This window comes from Orcinus orca, chromosome 12, assembly GCF_937001465.1.
Source record: "Orcinus orca chromosome 12, mOrcOrc1.1, whole genome shotgun sequence".
In the NCBI taxonomy this organism is placed as follows: Eukaryota; Metazoa; Chordata; class Mammalia; order Artiodactyla; family Delphinidae; genus Orcinus; species Orcinus orca.
Window position 1 is genome coordinate 32,398,272 of NC_064570.1, and position 21,456 is coordinate 32,419,727.

Below are 21,456 nucleotides of genomic sequence, written 5' to 3' on the forward strand. Positions count from 1 at the left end.
CCCTAAATGAGGGTGGCCCTGTGCTCTTTGCTTTCTGAGGAAATTCTATTTAAATGAAAACATTTGCTGCAAGGTGCCTCTCATAGTGCTTAAAGCCTACTATGAGATTCAAAGTCTCTTAATGAAGAAGAAGACTTAGTGCACAGCCTAACATGCCCTGAACATAAAACAATTCCAGCTCTGTGCCAGGTGTCATTACTTTGGACAAGCCCTCACAACAATACCTAGAGGTTGAGCTGAGGCTCTGGTAGAGAACAGCAAGAAAGCAATTTAGAAAAGCAATAATAAAATGGATGGTGGCAGCCAAAGGCTATTCACAGGGAATTACCTTAAATATATTTGCCATTTTAGTTTTCTGGAGGGTTTTCTTTGTAATTACATGGAGGTCTCTAAGGACCTCTAGTTTCTTTATCAGCTCCTTCAAATTACATCTGTAGAAGACAAGGCGAATAGTTATTTAGGTCAGCATAGTTTTCGTATTTATTTTCTGCGTATATTTCTTAACAAACAACATGAAAGAAAAGGAGCTTAGTCTTAACACAGAAAAGCTGAAATCTAGTTTTTAAAATAGGATTCTAGGCAATTGAAATCAAACCAGAACCTACACTTCTTCATCTACTTGGGAAAGAGATTACTTCTTTGGCAGAATTGGTAGATTTGCTGGTTTGTTATTTTCTGAGCTAAAGGTTCCTGCTGTCTGCACCCTGTTCCAGCACACTTACATGCCCACAAAACAGTACAGCTATCGTAGTAACTACCCTGACAAGAAACCTGCACAAGCAGACAGAGTTAAGGCACTGTGTAGTTCAGTGCCCAGAAAGGATAGCAAGGAGGCAGTCAGAGCTGGAGATCATAGTTCCACATGCACTGGGATTCTCTGGTCTACACACAATGATTGACTTGTCCACAACCCTTGCTTTCACTACTCCTGAAGGGGATGAAGAAGATAATCCAGGATGAAGGCAGAAGAAGCAATTTCCTCTTTGTTTAGAAGGGAATTTGGCTAGCATCTTTCAAACATGAAAAAGGACCCATAAGGGAGTTGTTCAAAATAATCAGCATGTAGCAATGGACAAACGGTAGTCTTTAGCAACTAAAAGAATGGTAAATTTGATGTTATATATATTTTACCAAAAAAAAGCAATCAAAATGTAGGCAGCTAAAAAAAAAAAAAAGTGATTTCCAGGCAGTTAATAATAATGTTATTTTTCTGGAGTTTGTGATGTTTGTGGTCTTGTCAGCATCTTTTAATCTGTAATGACTTCTCCTTCTAAATATTCACTTTATTAAGAGAAAGTATGGATTAAACACCACCCAGAAACTAAGAAACAGATTTTCCTTATATGAATAAATGAATATAAAGTGAAAATAAAATGAAAGTTTGGAATGAGGGAGGTTTTGGAGACATGAAAGGGGCATCGCAAGAGTGAAGACAACCAAAAGAGAAGTCTGGTAGGTTTTACAGCCATTTTTTCTTTAAGGCAATTATATAAAGGGGAATATAACAAATTCTAGAATTTATATATACACACAGGAGACCTGTGTGTAACATTTTGAGTCACTGAATAAAAGAATCAAGTTTTTAGTACCCATTAAGCTCATCTCTAGGGAGATAATTCATTTAATAGATACTATCATCTCAGATAACCTGGATAACATCCTTCAAGAGCTTTTGAGAGATGAGTAATCTGATACTATATCTCTTATCATGTCTTATTTTGCTAGGAATTAGAGTGTGCTGATTTTTAAAAGCTCATTGTATATAAGACTTCTATAATAATTATTATTATTATCACTATTATTATTTGGCATAGAATGACAGGACTGCTTCAGGAACTAATAATCAACTGAATTACTTTTTTTTGTTTTGTTTTGTTTTGGTTTTTTTTTTTTGCGGTATGCGGGCCTCTCACCATTGTGGCCTCTCCCATTGCGGAGCACAGGCTCTGGACGTGTAGGCTCAGTGGCCATGGCTCATGGGCACAGCCGCTCGGCGGCATGTGGGATCTTCCCAGACCGGGGCACGAACCCGTGTCCCCTGCATCGGCAGGCGGACTCTCAACCACTGCGCCACCAGGGAAGCCCTGAATTACTTTTAAAATTGCCTGGTACAAACATTCCCAGGCTGGTAGTGACCAAAGCCCATTACTGTTGAACAGTTGTACAACAGACCACCATATTTATGTTTCCCTAGACTCAAGCCTGAAACAGGAAGAATTTTCTGCCTTGGGAGCCGCCTCTCCCTGATCCTTAACTTTTCCATAATTGTTTGCTTTTTCCCTAGCTACCTCTAATTTTTGTTGTTTTGCTAAAGTCCTGCTGTGCTATCATTACATGTGCCATGCAACTTGATCACTTAGCAGAGTTGGTTATAGCATACTCGGTACTAGGAGAGAAGGCATAATCGAATCAGAAATGTGTGGAATCAGCTTCCCCTACTGCATAAGCTGTTCCCCCAAAGGCAGTTAGACTCATTGGGAGCCTGTAATAATCCAGACCACCAGGGTACTACTTCATAAATTACTATTTCTTCATGGTAAGCTTTTCTCTTTGGTTGCAATTTCCGGGGCTGCTAGTGGTGACTGCTTGCAATATCCAAAAAAGAGAGAAAGTGGGGCAATGATAGGGAAATAATAGAAGCAGGATCCAGAGCTTGAAATAGCTTTAGGACAGCACTGCTGACTGTAAAGCATGGTCTACTGAGTGGAGTAATGTTAGATCTTTTATCCATCCATCCATCTGTTCACCCAGATGGCAGAATAAATAGTCTAAAAAAAACCTTGGCCATTATGGAAGGAAAGTTGTAAGATTAAATGTAAAAGGGATATATGTATATATACCCTAAATTGAGGTGTAAAAATTAATCATACAGTTACAGTACGGAGCACCCTACCTTAAGCAAATATGTGCATGTATAAATAACAGGTGATTAAAAACTCGACGTTACTCAAATAGCTGTTAAAAAGCTCTGTGATCATGTAAACAGAGTTAGAATCTCTATCTCAGTGTTTAAGAGTCATGTTTTCCTCAGGGATGTTTGATTTACATCAGGCCACTTGGTTCTGAAACCACATTTAAGAGGAGCATTGTACACTGGAATTCTCAAGCTGAAACTGGTCAGAAAGCTGTTGGAATGCGATACTGGGAGCTCTTGGTGGCTATCTTTCCAGTTTATGGAGATACTTTTCTGCAATATGAAAGACTAAAGCTGATAAATATAGAGACAGATATGGTTAGTCAGTCTTTGAAGTACCTTCATCAGGAATCCACACTGTTACAGGTGGATGCTTAGCATTTCCAATATTATCAAAATCTTCATCCAAGAGACTGTTATTAGTTTAAGGGCCATTGGAAACACTTTCTTGGTGAAATGTGTCACGTTCAAGATAGATGTTTGGTTAGGAACATTGTACATACAGGTTCAAGGTACAGAAGTCCAGGTATCTCAGAAGACTTCTGCAATTACTATTGTGCTTGAGTTCTACAGTGCCATTGGACCTATTATGTTCCTCCAGTTCATGAGGAACCCAGCCACCTAAACTGGTGATAAGTCTAGGTTGTTTTGCCATGAGAATACTGTTTCTGTACTGGAGCAAGGTTTTCATGCAAGGTGCTGTGCGTCAAAGACCTCAGCATGCAGTTAGAAAGTTCTTGCTAATAAATGTTTGTCTTCTCTTCTGTGGGAGACTGGTGAGCAGCATTTGGCTCATGACTTGCTTTCTTTGTGATACGCCATCTGTTATGGAGGTTATATCTGTGTGGTATATGTGCTTATGTGTGGTATCAGCTGCTACCTACCTCAAGCCGCAGGAAGATAACATTTACCCCCCAAATCTGCTATTTGCTGAATGATCAAATTGACCCACATCTTTCTGCAACATGGGGATGGGGTTTTAATAGCAGGAGCAGAGATGGTGTTGAGGCTGCAGGCACCCTGCGTGGCAGGGTGCCAGAACTGGGCTCTGTTCATAAAGGTAAACGGGAAACTGCCCCATGGGGATGCCTTCCTAAACCAGGGCACATAAGACTCTCACCATGATAAGCACTCAGTCAAAAACTACAAAACACTCAAGGCACTCTACCACCCTGAGATTGTTAGCTGGCACATGAATTGGGAGCATTCCTCTCAAAGAATTACAGATAATAGAGAAACTTAGAATAAGTTAAAATATGTGTCTTTAAAATGCTTAGAGATTCAGAAGAAGTTGAATACATAAAACAAGAAGAGGATATTATTTTTTTAATTATAGGAAGATGTGATAAACAACAGAATAAAAATTTCAGAAATAAAAAGGCATTGAAATGAAAAATCAACAGATGAGACAAATGGTAGACTAACTTCACTGCAAAGAAGATTCATGAAACAAAATAGAAGCTGAAGGAATCAGAATACAGTGGAAAGAAAGAAAGAAATGGGACAGGTAGAGACACATTTACCAGATTTACAAGGAAATAATGATGCCTATGTCTAGGCCCTTGCCCCTTCCAACAGTACGCCCCTCTTTAGCAATGTGTTCATTTTAGTATATGTTTGTATAAAGTTTGCAGAAGTGAGATTTTAAACTGCAATTGGTTAATACTGCTATATCTTTCCATTCCAATTAGCCTCTCTCACACTTTCCTCGTGTTGGGAAGCATTGGGGTAGTTATGTACATTTTTGGGAAAGTTGACTTGGGAATATCTGGCTTGTGTTTGGTGGGATACACTTGTGTAGTTTGCAGCAACTTCTCTGTGTAGCTGAGTTACTGCAGGCATTCCTAGTTCCAGGATTACTCCTGCCACCACTGTGCCAAAATACCTAGGATCGTGTCACCGAAAAACAGGGCCAGAGATGATTTCACGACAGAAAAAGGTCCTCTAGCCCCTGGCACTGGGACAGTAAGGATAATTAAGAAGAAGCAAGATTTGATATATGTGGAGGCAGAAGGTGGTCTTCCAGTTTATATACGAAAGAAACGTGCTAGCAGTTTTCCCCATATTTGACAACAATCCTAGACGCAGATACTACTAATGATGAGTTGTGGCACGACAAGAAAACTGCTTAAAAACAAATTATCAACAATAAGAATCAAACTAGAGAACAGCAGACCAAAATATCCTTCTATTCCTTCAACTGAAAAAGATACTACATAATCATTGTCATAAAAGAATATGCAACCAAAAATGAAGGAGAAAAAATTATTATGGAGGTATTCCAGCAGTTAATATACAAATTATATTTTTCTAGAGTTTATCATGTTTGTAGTATTTGTCTGCTTTGTTTCGATTTACAATTTGTGTGATTTATTTTTTTCATTATAAATAAATATTCACTTCATGTTCAATTTTCTGTTCATACTTTGTATTCTTTTTTAAAAAAGACTCCCAGATTGTGGAAATTGCAGGTCCCCAAAACCTGGATCTGTCCGTATAAGTATGAAAGACTGGTTGAGCTGTGGAAGATAAAATGAGAAATTCCAATTTAAGTGGGATTCAAATGGAGAGAATAGGAGAATTTGGAAGAGGCAATATTTAAAGAGATGTGTTGGAGAATTTCCTCAAATTGCAAGAAAACTTAAGGCTTGTATTAAAAGGTACATTAAGTTCTGAACAGCACGAAGAAACCTAAATCTTTACCTAAGTACGTTACAGTGAAACTACAGAATATCTTCAAAGCCGTCAGAGAGGGGGACTTCCCTGGTGGTACAGTGGTTAAGAATCCTCCTGCCAATGCAGGGAACACTGGTTCGAGCTCTGGTCCGGGAAGATCCCACATGCTGTGGAGCAACTAAGCCCTTGCGCCACAACTATTGAATCTGCGCCCTAGAGCCCGCGAGCCACAACTACTGAAGCCCATGCTCTTAGAGCCTGTGCTCCGCAACAAGAGAAGCCACAGCGATGAGAAGCCTGTGCACCGCAACAAAGAGTAGCCCCCGCTCGCTGCAACTAGAGAAAGCCCGTGCACAGCAATGAAGACCCAACGCAGCCATAAATAAATAATAATAATAAAACTATCAGAGAGAACAGAAAGAAAACTTACAAAGATGTCAATCAGAATAAAAACAGACTTCCCATCAGTGATAATTGATACAGAAGGACAATGAAATTGTATCTTCAAAGTGCTAAGGGAAAATGTTAACCCAGAATTCTGTACCCCAAACTATCATTCAGTGTTAAGAGTGAAAGAAAAACATTTCCAGACATTTAAAAACTAAGAGGTTTACTTTCACTGAGCTACTTAAATAATATTCCTCAGCAAGAAAAACAAAAGAATCCAGAATGAAGAGGTGAAAGCCATGAAGAAATGGTAAACAAAAGTTTTTAAACTAACGTATTTATTTAAAAAACAAACCCAAAACAACAACAGAAAAACAGCAACAGCCAATTTTGATGGATTTAAAAGCAAAATGGAAGTAAAACACTATACAGAAGTAACATAAAGGTAGAAAGGATGAAGATGGAACAGTCCAAGTTCTTTTAGACTGCTTTTTTTTCTAAATTAAATTTTGAGTTGAATATATTAAGGTTAAAGAATTAACCTTACATTTTAAAAATTAAGAAAATAAGTTAGAAAGTATAATTGCAAAACCGTGGGAAATAAGAGACTTATTTATTCAACATAATGCAGGAAAAAAGGAGGGAAAGATGCAAAACCAAAGTCTGTGTGTCAGGTAAGCAGAAGGTATTATTTTTATTTAGAAATGGGACAAATGAGGCTCAGAGAGTTTAAATGATTCATCTAATATCAGACACCTAAGTGGTGGAAACCAGACTCTCATCTTCTGCCTTTTAGGTAGATTATAGTTCTATCTCACTAAGCTATGTCTCTCCTTCACTTCTAAGAGGAACACACTCTGTAATATCTCTGACACATGGTTATATTTGAATACTTCCAAAGTAGCCCTCAGAGCAAATGTTCCCATCAAATATTTTCTTTCCACCCAATCATCTCATCTCACACTCGTTGGCTTTGGTTGACACAGCCTTCTGAATACTTCACACGAAGCAGGAAATTTGTCCATTGTCCCTGTATCCTAACCTGCCCCCAATACAACAACTCTCACCTCCTGACCTTAGTAAATTACCTTACCATTGAAGCAAAACAAGGAGGAATTGAAATGATGTCAAGTAAGGCCTTTGCTTATAAACTCAATTTTATTTATGCTTTTTGGGTTTACCCAAAGAAATTTTTGTTGGATTTTGTGGTCGTTGGAGTTTCCTAAGAATAGAGCCCTCCAGAATTCAACTGTCTGGTGTTCTTTCCAGTAGAAGCTCAGCTTGCAAAACAGCGTCAGTGGCCTTTCCCCTTTCTGCAGCCACCTCGTCTTAAAGGGCGCTCGCTGCTCACCTTTGTGGTGTGCGGGGGAGAGGGGAGAGGCAGCGGGAGGCTGAGGTTAGCAGTGCTGGTGCTTTGTGCCTTATTCAACTTGCTCCTTTTGTCTGCTAGACTCTATTACATTATCTATGTTTTTATCTTTTACTTTGAGATTTTATCTTGCTTGCTTTTATTCTACTCTATTACATGTATAAAGTTTTATTACTTATTGATGGCTGGAGAGTGATTTATTTTAACTGAATGATTTAAGCTCTAGAAATCTGGAAACATTCTGCTTTCTTTCAATTCCCAAACTGCAACCTGGCTAAGAGTACTTGGGTAAGAGGGCGTATGTGATCTGATTAGTTAGTGATCTCTCAGTTACTGGAGCTGCATCTCTGAGAACCAGTGCCTTTTTTGGAGGCATATAAGCTTGTTTAATGGACCAGTATCTTTTATTGAAATTGTGTGTGCACACATGTGTTCAAATAGTTTAATGATCTTTCATTCTACTCCTTTGGTGTGAGTGAGGCAACTTATATGCAAGCCATTGGGCTGACACAAAATAATCCCTTTACAGAAAAATAGGAAATACTTAATGTCTATAAATGCTCTTTTTAGTTCTTTGTTTCTCCTTCACTGTTCAAACCACTTCTTCCTTCACCAATCTACAGAAATAGCTTTTGTTGAGGTCATCACGTTGTCTACCAAAAGACTCTCTTCTTTATCTTTCAGAAAACACATTCAGCACCTCTCGAAACACTCTCCTCTCTTGTCTTTTCTGACATCACATTTTTTAAATTAAAATTTATTTATTTGGCTGCGTTGGGTCTTCGTTGCTGTGCGCAGGCTTTCTCTAGTTGCCGCCAGCGGGGGCTACTCTTTGTTGTGGTGCACGGTCTCATCATTGCGGTGGCTTCTCTTGTTGCGGAGCACGGGCTCTAGGTGCACAGGCTTCAGTAGTTGTGGCTCACGGGTTTAGTTGCTCCGTGGCACGTGGGATCTTCCCGGACCAGGGATCGAACCCGTCTTCCCTGCATTGGCAGGCAGATTCTTAACCACTGTGCCACCAGGGAAGTCCCATTTTTCTTTAATTTTTAGTTTTTATATTTTTGGCCACGCCATGTGGCTTGTGGGATCTTAGCTCCCCAACCAGGGATTGAACCCAGGCCTTCGGCAGTAAGAGCATGGAGTCCTAAGCACTGGACCACCAGGGGGTTCCCTCTGACACCACATTTTCCTGAAATCTTTTTCTGCTCCTCATTCTACTTTGTTGACATCACCACTTCCGTGTCCAGCCTCTAAATGTGTTGGTTCTTCAAGCCTGGTCCTCAGTATCTCTCTGTCTCTGTTTCTCTCTCTCTCTCTCTCTCTCTGCTCTCTGCCTAGGAGATCTTACTAATCTCCATAGGTCCTTGAGTCCTTGCCTCTCAAATTCATATATCTTGCCCAGATCTTTTTTTTTAAGTGTAAGATTCACACGTCTAACTGCCAATGACTGACATATTCATGGGATGCTTCATATCTCAAATTCAACATGTTCATAAAGGAACATAGTTATTTTCCTCACCCATTATAGATACTGTTAGCCACCCATACATCTCTATCTTATATTTTCTACTGGCAGAATGCTGACTTTATTTTAACGGACAATTTTTAGAGCAATTTTAGGTTTACAGCAAGATTGAGTAGGAAGTACAGAGAATCCCCATTATGTCTTCTTCCCCTGCTCCCACCCTCCTCACCCCATACCGCCACACAATTTCCCCTGTGATGCGCATCTTGCATTAGAGTGGTACACTTGTAACAGTTGACGTAATGATATTAATAAATGATTATTAACTGAAGTACATAGGTTATATTAATGTTTATATTTGTGTTGGCTTTGACCAATGCATAATGTCATTTATTTTATTTTATTGCATTACTTACCTCTTTCTCCCCAAAGAATGAAAGAGACAAGGGAATCCATCCATATTATTCAACATAGGGTCTCCAGCACGTAGCCAATGTGTTACATGTAGTAGGCACTCAGTAGTAGGTGCTAGATGAAAGAGGAGCGATAAACTTCACTTTTTCTTATTTTTAATAGTCATGTCCATTGATCTTAATTTGGCATTCACCAAGATTAGATTTTTTAAATGAAAGGGTGACATGTGGAAAGGCAGAGAAAGGGGGAGAATCAGAGAAAATGGTGGAAAAGGCATTTAATAATTTATCACACTATGAATATTACTACCTCATTTTAGAATGTTTGATCTAGAAAGCATAAATGAAGGTTGTTATATGAGTTTTACAATTTTTATTCCATTTGGGAAAACAATCTACTTTAATTCAGTAGAGATGACTGTGGGTCCAGTGACCATATCCACTTGTATGTGTTCATAAAGTGTTTGCTGATAATGAGAAAGAGGTTACTGGGTTACTCTTCACTCTTTTTTTTTTTTTTAATTTCTGTATTTATTCATTTTTGGCTGGTTGGGTCTTCTTTGCTGCGCACGGGCTTTCTCTAATTGAGGCTAGCGGGGGCTACTCTTCATTGTGGTGTGTGGCCTTCTCATTTGCAGTGGCTTCTCTTGTTGCGGAGCACGGGCTCTAGGCACGTGGGCTTCAGTAGCTGTGACACATGGGCTCAGTAGTTGTGGCTCATGGTCTCTACAGCGCACCTCAGTAATTGTGGCGCACAGGCTTAGTTGCTCCGCGGCATGTGGGATCTTCCCGGACCAGGGCTCGAACCCGTGTCCCCTGCACTGGCAGGCAGATTCTTAACCACTGTGCCACCAGGGAAGTCCCTACTCTTCACTCTTGAGAGGTGTTTTTATTTAATATCTGTCTTACTGCCATGAGGAAAAGTAGCTTCATTAATTTTTCAGAAATACATTAGATTGAGTCAATTATAGACATTCTGTTAAGTAAATTCATTTTTTTTTCTTCATATTTGCACTATGTGGACTGCAATAAACACAAACCAAGCATTTTGAGTAAACCTTTAAGTTATGGAGCAATTTAGATTGATTTATTTGGCAGGTGAGGTTCTTTAAAAGCAGGGGGAGATAGGATTTTAAAAACTCATTATCATTTAATCAGTGACTAAATATTTTTTGGTTGTGGTGATAAAACTTTATTTCATTTATCATATGTTTTTCGGAAGGATTCTATGAGACACTGCATAAATCTTATAATTTCTTTGGGAATATCAAAAAAGTGGTAGTTTTAACATGCCAGTTTTTTTTTTTCAGTGCCTGTTTCTGTTGTTAGATATATTATCAAAATATGATCCTTTCATTCATCAGATCACATTCTGTAGGAGTCCAGGTTTCAGATCTCCCTGTTTGGATTACCTTTCCTTCCCTGAAAATCCCTCAAGGCCAAGTTCAAGTCTGTGATATAGTGATTTACCAATATTTACATATTTGGTCTTTGTCCATTTCTGGCACAGAGCTCCTAAAACCCTTGGAATTTCCCAGTTGTGAGAGCAATAAAAATTGTCTTTTGTTATGTTAATGAGGTGACCTTTGGAAAGCACCTAGGGACGGGGGCTGGCTGCCCAGAGAAACAAACATGTGATCTGAAAGTTGAAAGTTCCAGTCCCATATCCACCATCCTCGACCCCACCTCTGGGTTGGAGAGAGGAGATGAGGTTGTATCTGGCCAACAGCCAGCGATTTAATCAATCATGACTATGTGATGAAGCTTCTATCAAAACCTAAGATGATGGGGTTCAGAGAGCTTACAGGCTGATGAACTCTTGGAGATTTGGGGAGAATGGCATGATCAGAGAGCATGGAGGCTTCATACCTCTTACCCCATACCTTGCCCTATGCATCTCTTCCATCCGTCTGTTCCTGAGTTTTATCCTTTTATAATAAACTGGTAATCTAGTAAGTAAAAGATTTCTCTGAGTTCTGTGAGTTGCTCTAGCAAATTAATTGAACCCAAGGAGGAGGTGGTCGGAACCTCTGAATCACAGGTGACAGCCTGGAATTGCGATTGCCATTTGAAGGGGATTGGGGTAGTTGTGCGCCGCTGAGCCTTTAACCTGTGGGATCTGACACCATCTCTAGGTAGATAGTGTTAGAACTAGTTAAATTGTAGGACACCCAGCTGGTGATATGGGGAAAAAAACCCACACATTGGACTCGGGTGCTGAGTCGAAGTTGGTGATCAGAAGTTGGATCAGAGTCAGAATTCCACCAGGGACTCAAAGCCTCTCCTAGCAGCCCCACAGAACCCCCTCTCCCCTGAACTTCTATGTACTCTAAATTTAGCACTGACTTTGTCTTGCTGCTGTGTGATAGTTGAACAGTTTTTTTTGAGTTTCTATGTAGTCAATCTCCCTATTCTCTGGGATCCCTCCTGCCTCAGCCACTGGGGAGGGTTATAAACAGGTATATTTGTCCTATCTGATTCTTCCCATGGCCACACTGATTTGATCATAAGCGGTCAACACTGGATTCATGCTTAGCCAAAAATGCTTTCTGTTTAGGGAATTTCAAATTTGGATCAAGAGCATCTAGTCCTTCTCTGTGGGGTCCTTGAAAATGACTTTTGTAATCAGAAGTTGTCTATATACAGGCGGCCGTAGCAGGGTATCCCATCTGGAAAGAGGGAAGAGTGAAGCAGCGACCCAGTGGGAAGCAGAGATGGAGGCAGAATAGCTGCTGGGGAACCTGAGGGTTTTCAGTCCTTGACCGCACGTCCTTATGAGGGGTCAGGCTTCTGTTGCTTCCTTGGTTTCCATGAAAACCCCTGATATTGTGATAATACACACCCTTGTGTTGCTTTGGCTGGTTTAATGGATTTACTTACACGCTAAAGAAACTTGGATAAGATACATGCTTCTCATTTCAACAGTGCCTGTATGTTTTAGGAGTTAAAAATGTTTGTGGAAAGAAAGATCTGGAATGATAGCTTTTCTCTCTCTTCTCAATGAGAACACTCCTAGGCTCACAATACCTACTTTTCAACTTAATTCGGCAAGTTCTATTTTTTAAAAGGCAATATAAACGTAAGAAAATAATAATCTACGACTTTACTTTCAGAAAGTATTGAACCTAATATGAATATTTTCAATATAAAATCAGTGGTTCCAGGACTTCCTGGCTGGGTGACTTTGGACGTCACTTAATTATTTTAAGCCTCTGTCTTTTTCATATCTAAAACGGGGATGATGACAGCACTGCCATGAAGGGCTGCTGAGAAGACTAATTTGGAGATTGTGTTGTGCCCAGCACGTAGATGACGTGTCTGTTAGAACCGATTGTTCCAAGTGAGAGAAAACTCTGATAATTGGCTTTAACAACAGAAAACTGCCGTGCCACACGTAGTTGAAAAGACCAGAGTTACGACAACCTTCAGATGAGGTTTTACTCACTGACGATACGGTTTCTCCACTCTCCTTCATGCATTACCAGTCCCATCCTCAGATTCCATCCTGTGATCCCTCGGCAGATCTGGGCTCTCCTCTCATGTTAGCAAATTGGATGCAACAGTCCCAGCTATCACAGCCTTGTGCACACTATGCCTTAGCTCAAGAGAGAGGTTGTATATTTTCAAATGGGCCTAACAGAAAGCTCATTGATTCTCACTGGATTTCTTATCATCCCAGTCAATGTAAGCAGGAGAATGGGATGCGATTCACTGATGAATCACCCAAAACTAGCACCTATTTCTTCAGTAGGGATAGTGGGAAGGGTAGGTCCTCAAAAGTAAGAGGGATAGATTTGAGGCAGATGTCTTCTACAACTCAGCACATTCAGTAAATGTAACTTTTTTTTTTTTTTTACCTTCAAAAGGATTTTAAAAACCTACACAAAATAGACCATATTATCTTCTCCAATATTTTATTTTGTATGAGTTCTCACAATTGTGTAACTTTCATTAGTTTGTATCTCAGTGTGGTTTTTAGAAAGGCATCCTAAGAAATATTTTATTCTTAATTGAAAGGTTGATCTGAACAACTTATTATTTGGCCTTTTAAAAAATTTCGGTAGGGTTTCTACTTTCCAGAGTCTTCTAAGAAAATGGAATTTTTGCAATTTTATTTTAATAAATTGATTTATTTTTGGCTGTGTTGGGTCTTCGTTTCTGTGCGAGGGCTTTCTCTAGTTGTGGCAAGCGGGGGCCACTCTTCATCGCGGTGCACGAGCCTGTCTCTGTTGCGGCCTCTCTTGTTGCGGAGCACAGGCTCCAGATGCGCAGGCTCAGTAGTTGTGGCTCATGGGCCCAGTTGCTCCGCGGCATGTGGGATCCTCCCAGACCAGGGCTCGAACCCGTGTCCCCTGCATTGGCAGGCAGATTCTCAACCACTGCGCCACCAGGGAAGCCCTTTGCAATGTTTTAATTAAAAAAAAATAACTCTTCATATTAATGTGCCTAATGTCTTTGGTTCCTGTTATATTCCTGTTCAATTATTCCTTCAAGCACTTTGTTCTCCCATGACTCTTCCTTTTTGTTACCACATCTTTTCAGAGATGAGCTTCTGGATACAACTGAACCTCTTGGTATCTGGTACCAAGAGTCAGAGCAGTCACATCTGGTAAGCTATTTATTAAGCTACACTTTTAAATATTCTAATGTAGTTTAAGAATTCAGTTTAATAGTGTACATTACATTGGCTTAAACCGATATAATTTGGATTAGTACCTAATTTTTACAAATTTGTTATTCTAATCTCCCTGAAAAAAATTTCCTTATCCCCATTCTTCTCTTCCCATTTTATCCTCCTATTTTATTGTTTCTGATCATCTCTACTTCAAATTTTTAAACTCGTAACCTACAGAAATACATTTTACATATACTTTACATTATGATCCAGCATATATACATATTCACACATACATATGTAAAACAAGTTTTACAAAACAATACTTACCGTACAATTCAACTTGATGTTGTCTATTCTGTTCTGTTCTATTCCATTCAACTTTATTATATATGTTGCTCCTTTATAATCCTGTTATTTGACCTCATGATCCACTGATGTGTCTCAACAATATAACTTGAAAATTATTGCTAAAGCAGTACTTCCTCACTGGGAGATTTTTACCCCACAGGGTTTTTATGATTGTACTCAAAGGAATTTTGTCTCATAAAGGCAAAATAGCAAATACTTCTATTCCCACTTAAAAGGGCATTATACAAAATAAAATAATTATTGAAATGTTTCCCTTAACTACACAGTTGAAAGCCCACTGGAGCACATCAAGTGACAGTACATGCCAGTAAATGAAAACCAGATAAACGTTATAATGATTCAGTTACACAGTTGTTTTACTACCCAACAGAGCAATTCTGGGTACCTTGATGTTTTGACTATTATGAAGTTAATTTTGGCAAATTTGCATCATCAGATGCATGATTTATATTCATCTGATAAAAATTTTTATATGATGCATTGTAATTGTCTCTAATATATTAGAAACCAGTTATGAGTGAAAATAAATTATTAAATTATATCGTTTATTTTTTATTTACTGGGACTAAACTATTCACAGTAACAATGTGTTATTTTTGAGAAGTGCCTGCATGGAGTAGTGTAAAAATTCCTCTTTTGATTGTCATTGAGAAACAAAAAATATCAAAATTAACCAATTGATATTTTAAAACACAAAAATATAAGAATTGCAAACATCAGATCATAGTTTTGACCCATTTCTGATGCTGTAACACATTACTAAAATTTCAAAGTATTTGTGTGCATTCTGTATATTGAGACCAAACAAAAGGAATTTATCAACAAATTTGCTGTTGCTTATATACTTATTTATTTTTTTGTTTCTTTTTTGTTCACTAGGTTGTTGTATTTTTTAGACTCCACATATAAGTGACGTCACACAGTATCTGTCTTTCCCTGTCTGACTTATTTCACTTAGCACAATACCCTCCAAGTTCATCCACGTTGTTGGAAATGGCAAAACTTCATTCTTTTTTGTGGCTGAGTAGTATTCCCCTGTATATATATATACTACATCTTTATCTACTCATCTGTTGATGGACATTTAGGCTGCTTCCATATCTTGGCTATTGTGTTGAATATAATGCTGCTATGAACATTGGGGTGTATGTATCTTTTCAAATTAGTGTTTTTGTTTTTTTTGGATATATACCCAGGAGTGGAATTGCTGGATCATATGGTAGTTCTATTTTTAGTTTTTTGAGAAAATTCCATGCTGTTTTCCACAGTGGCTACACTAATTTACATTCCTACCAACAGTGTGCAAGGGTTTCCTTTTCTCCACATTCTTGCCAACATTTGTTATTTCACAAGAAATGTGGCAATGGAATCATAGGGTTAGGGAATTAAGAAAATTCAATTATAAATGAACAAATTGTGTGACCTGGATTTTTTAAATTAAGCTGGTTCCTCCTCCCCTGCTACAGTATAGTTTTCAAAAGGTTAAATATTCATGACCCTCAGGCAAATATAATGTGAACCCATGTCAAAGATTTTATTTAATTCATTAATTAATGAGGAAACCAGTAAGATGTTAAAACTGGTCTAAAGAGCATTTGAGAAGCTACAAACACCCACATAAGCAAAGGAATATTAGGATAAGATTTTTCAGTTAGATACAAAATTGTTACCTTTGGGGTTATCTCTGCCACCAAACAAAACAAACTATTTACATCTCTACTAGACAAAAATCTGCAAGAAATCTTTGACCCTATAGAGTTGTAAAATAGCCTAGTCAAAAGAAAGTGAAGCCTGGTTCTGCACTGAAAGAACACTTAGCAATTTCTTTTGCCTATTTTCAAGTTCTGAATAATTTTTCTGACACCTGTTCTCTCAATATTTTTAATGTTGGAGTGTCCATAATCCTCTGTCTATACTCACTCCCTTAGTGATCTCAGTCAGTCTAGTGGTTATAAATTATATAAACATTTGGATGACTTCCATAGTTATATCTAAGTATAAATATTTAGACCTCTTTCCTCAACTCCAGACTTGTATATTCAACTGCCTATAGTACAGTGCTCTTAGATATCTAATGGACAGCTTAAATTCAACACATCTAAAACTAAACTCCTGGTTTTCCTTTCTATAAAAAGGCTATTACACCTATATCCCCTTTCCCCCAATATTGGCTACTCTATCCTTTCAGATAAGCAGAAGTTATCAGTACCTTATTTTCTCACATTCTATAGGCAATCCTTCAGGAAATACCAATCCACCTTCAAAATATATCAGAATCTACTTCTCACCACCTCCACTGCCACCACCTCATATATCATTAGGTATGTCCCTGCAGAAGGGCTGAGCTCCAGGGAGACAACTTTCCCAAATAAAGCAGAGCTTTGATTTGTTCAAGGGCAAATGAATAGTTCTCTAAACCTGAATATACAAACTGGCTCTCCAGAAAACCTATTCTCCTGAAAAGTCCAGTAAGTGGTGTTATTGAATAGAACATTATTTCTTTGATTTATAATTGCTGTCTAGCTATTCCTAATATCCCCAAGCATGTATTAACCAACTTCCTCTATTTAAGTATGTTGTGAAAATTCTTTTATATTTTTTTAAGTCTCGATTTTTTTTTTTCTATTCACTTACATAAGTGATAATAGTCACTGTTCAAAACAATTGATTTCTCTGATGTACATGTCACTCTTCAGGGAACCTGAAATGTGCTGATGCTTTAGGTATGTACTTGTGTATCTGTGCAGAAAGCCTTTGTGATAGCTTTCTGGGACTACCATAGCAAAGTACCACAGACTGGCTGGCTTAAACAACAGATATTAATTTTCCCACAATCCTAGAGGCTACAAGTCTCAGTTCAAGATGTCAGCAGGGCTGTTTTTTCCCTAGAGGCCTCTCTCCTTGGCTTATAGATGGCCCTCTTTTCTCTGTGTCTTCACATGGTCTTCTCTCTAGCCCTGTGTCCTGATCTCTCCTTATAAGGACATCAGTCATGTTGGATTGTGGCCCACCCATTTGACTTCATCTTACCTTAACTACCTCTTGAAAGAACCCATTTCGAAATACAGTCACATTCTGAGGTACTGGGGGTTAGAACTTCAACACATGAATTTTGGAGGGAGATAATTCATGCCACACTTTCACTTCAGTAATGGGCAGAGATGTCATGTTAACTTAGATAACTGGCACAAATGCAAAAGAGAGATCTGAGTCACCAGCTTGCGTGTCAAGATTCCAAAATAATGGCATTCAGGGCCCAGCCTGGGGCATCCCTTACCTTCATGCGCCCTTTGGTTTGCGGTACCTACTAATCTCAGGTCCAGCAAATGAGTACAGTATATTTGTTTGTATTTCTCTCTTGACTCAACACAGATAAAAAGATTGAAAAACAGAGATAAAAAAGTTGCATCAGTAACAAGTCATATCTTTGCAAATGGTAGTGGAAAAGAAGACTACCTTCTGTACTTACGAAGACTGAGTATTGTGTTTTGTTTTCACGTTAATTGTAGATACCAATTTTATATACAAAAATAATTCACTAAATAACTCACATAAAATCAAGGGATTTTAAAATTTGTCAAAGTAGTCTTTTTCTCTGTTGTTAAGCAGAAAACCTAGAAGAGTTCTGTAGTTGGAGACAATAGGCTAAATCAAAGGAGGAGAAAACAGTTATGATTTTTAAAACCACTGAAGCTTTAAGTGTCTGCCAGTGTTCTGGTGATTTGGGGCTGAAATCTGCTCTGTTCCTTACTTTCCTTTGTCAGCAGTGTTCACCATGGCAACTTCAATAAAACTCCCCTCACAAATGTTTTTCTTCTAGAGTGCAAAGCACCTTTTTAAAGAAGGCCGACAACCTGGTAGGAATGGGTGTTCAGAAAAAATCAAATGAAAAGTATTCTGCTTTCTTCATGATTGCTGTAGGTGGCAGGAGGTGAGGACATTATACAGGGGATAAAGTTGGGTGAAAAAAACATTTTACCTTGTTTTGAAATAAAAATTGTTTTTTTTGAGGTATAAAATTAGTTTAAAATATGTTAGAGAAACTTTTCCCTTTCATAACATTTCTTTATTTCTCATCTTAGAATTTGGACAAGCTTTGTCCATACAAATTCATGAGCCACTTTCGAATGTGGATTTTGTGTGGACAACTTTAGCCAATTACCTGATTTAGTGAAAGCTGCTTGGGTCCAGATCCATTTCTTGGGACTACTTTGGTAAACAACTAATGTGGGATTTTGAGCACACCATTAAATCTCCCTGGGTGCCTTAGAATCACATTAGAATAAAGTGGAAATGTTTCGAAAATACCAATGCTAGGGCCTTACCCAGAGATTATATTTTAAGGTCTAGGTGATACTCAGATGTAAGATTTTTTCTTTTTTCTTTTTAAGTACCCAAGGCAATTTTAATGTCTAGCTAGACTTAAGAATCACTGTATTTATTGATCTCAAAGAATCCTTCCAACTACACCTTTCTAAGGCACTGATGTACAAGTTGACTCCAGCAGGGCTTGACTCTGATAGGAGTGCTGATTAAGTACCTTTGCTTTCAAATTTATGTATCTTTTGTTTCAAGATTCAGGAAAGAATGGCATTAGCTTTTAATTTAGTAGCCTAGCATCTTTATTCCTGCTTCTCTATTCATTATCCAGAATAAGCCCAAAAGTCATGTCAGTGTCCAGTGCAGAAGTAATACCTTCACTTTCAAAACACATTGGTTTTCAAAGGATTTTATTGCTTAGAGGTTGGTCAAAAGGCATTAACTAGATACAATATTACATTATTTTCTTCTGTGTGTGAAAATGGCCAAGACAAAATTAACAGCAGATTTTTCAAATGACTCCACAATTCTTTGTTGCCACAGTGGATACCTTTTCTCTTAGAACAGTGGGTCTCAATCCTGATGGCCCTTCAGAATTGCCTGGGAAGCTTTTTAAAAATCTTCATGCTTAGGCTATCAGAATCGCTGGACCAGGCACCAGTTCTTTGAAAGCTTGCCTGGTAATTACAAAATGGAGCCAGGGCTGAGAACTGCTTGCTCTAGAATGAAGTTGTGTGGACAAATTGGGTCAAGCAACTGGCCAGTGATGAAATGCTAAGAGTGTGTTAGCCATCTCCTTGATTAGAAACAGCACCTCCTTTTCCCCTGTGGATAACACTGTCAGAGATGATTATTCTTCTTTTGCTAAAATTACCACTGTGAGGAAAATCTATTCCTTGAAATGTTCAGCATTATTAGACTACAACTATTTCTACTGCAGGTGGCAAATGAAACGTTTCCTTAAGTTGATGAATAAAATCTAGGCCTGTCTTCTCCCAGATCCCTTTGAAGATGATTGAAATAGTGGGTAAAAGAAGGAGAAAACACAGCAGTTTTTTTAGGACATTAATTTGTTAGGTTAAATTACAACTCAAAAAGACCCAATGGTGTATGCCTTTTAAGTTTCAGCTTTGTTGTTTCCTCATAGGTAAAAACCGCATTTCAGCATTATTCCTCTGTGATTTTCCTCTGTAGATTGTGATAGTCACTGGAAACTTAAAGAGTCCAGAGCCTCAGTACTGTAGTATCAAATGTGTGCTAAATTGTCATTCTGGAGCTTGGTTCTGGTGTCTCCCCAAAGCCTATAAGTCATCATCAAACAAACAAATCAAGTAATTAAGCTCTCTGGCCTGAATCTGATCTATACTCTCCACCTTAAGCCTAAAAAGGTATCCATTCATGTAGCTAGTTAAATCCTCCAATAATGAATCTGGATCAGGGAAATGACTTGCTAATGCTTTTCGCAAACACGGGGAAAGGGAGCTCATTTCCTCCCATCCCGCATCCGAAACCCACTGTGTTTTCAGTGGCCCGAAAGAAAGCCAAAGCTGACGTACATGGAAAAAGGATGACAGAAGTATTAATAGGAGTTAGTAAAAAAAGTGTTGCCTTCACAAATTACATCTGAGCTCTTCTTGAGATGACTCCAGGGCATGTTGCAAATTCAACAATTTATGATCAGTTGCCTTTTATCCTTAAAATCACGCAAAACAAGCAATTATTTAGAATGCAGTAAATGGTTTAATATTTATGGACTTGAGAAAGAACTTGAATTAAAATTCAGTCTGGGGTCTGAATTAGCACCATCAGAATACAGAAGGAATTTAATACGCATGCACAAATTAGTTTTAATAACATACATAAGTAAAATACATTTGTTTTACTTGATACGGTTGTTTTGGAGGACGCTTCTTGGAGTTGAACTTATTTTTATTAGTTGGCTGGGCATGATACAGGTTGAACACCCCTTAGTTCCAGGGCCTTGGCGAAATTCACCTCCAATGGCTTTCCCGTGCCTTTGGTGAGCCTTAGGGATCGGATGCAACCTCGGAAACGAATGTTGGTTGTCAGGCCAAACTGGTTGAGGCCCTCTGAAAAACCAAGCAGGGAGGGCTCAGTTTTGAAATTCAGCTACTATGTTAAGAGCATGCTTCAGAGTCAGCTGTTAGCTTAAGATGCAATGGGAATGCTATTTTACGTAAAGTTAGTGATTTTGTTCTTAGCTCTACTAACAGTTAAACTGGTAGAGAAACATCAACTTTTTTATAGTTATGTATTATGAAATATGGAGACATCTATAATTACACATTTGAAGACATCAAAGAATTTGGTTTGGAAGGGACAAGTTTACAGTTGTGAATTAAAATTATTAAATTTTATTTAATGAACCAAAAAGTAACTGATCAAATACTTTAAGTACTGAATTAGGACATGGACTTTTAATGTTGACTTTGTTACTTTCTTCCATTGTAAAGATAAATCCCAAATGGTTAAGTTTGTTGTGAACTCACACAAAATCTTTCTCTTCTTAAGGAGAGAGTCCCTTCTTTTAGCAGGCCTACTAGGTGCTAAGATCCCATTTCGTAGACTGTAAATGGAGAAGTATATTACCTCCTTCATAATACCTTGGGGTTTGTCCTGATTGAAGCAGGAGATATTTTCTTTTTCTTTTTGTCCCCGAAATTTTTTTTTTTTTTTTTTTTTTTCTGTCTGCGCCATGAGGCATGCAGGATTCTAGTTCTCCGAGCCACTAGGGATTGAATCCATGCCCTCTACATTGGAAGCACAGAGTCCTAACCAGTGGACTGCCAGGGAATTCCCAGAAGGAGATATTTTCCAAACCCCAGGAGCAATTTTGGAAAGAGGAACTCAGAATTGGTCCCCATGACTTCTATATCTTTTCCATCATCAACTGCTGCTTAATAT

The 21,456-nt window shown here is 38.4% G+C and overlaps 1 protein-coding gene and 1 long non-coding RNA gene across 3 annotated transcripts in view; one reads left to right on the forward strand and one right to left on the reverse strand.

Annotated features, from left to right (window-relative positions):
* The window catches only part of LOC117196971 (uncharacterized), a 60,709-nt gene that overhangs the window by 12,108 nt on the left and 27,145 nt on the right, over positions 1–21,456 (forward strand). The gene's annotated exons all lie outside the window — the stretch shown is intronic.
* Positions 18,925–21,456, reverse strand: part of LAMA2 (laminin subunit alpha 2) — a 607,678-nt gene continuing 605,146 nt past the window's right edge. The window contains exon 63 of the mRNA XM_049695645.1: positions 18,925–20,621. Within this exon, the coding sequence (XP_049551602.1) occupies positions 20,464–20,621 (158 nt within the window). The 3' untranslated portion in view covers positions 18,925–20,463. The remainder of the gene's footprint in view (positions 20,622–21,456) is intronic.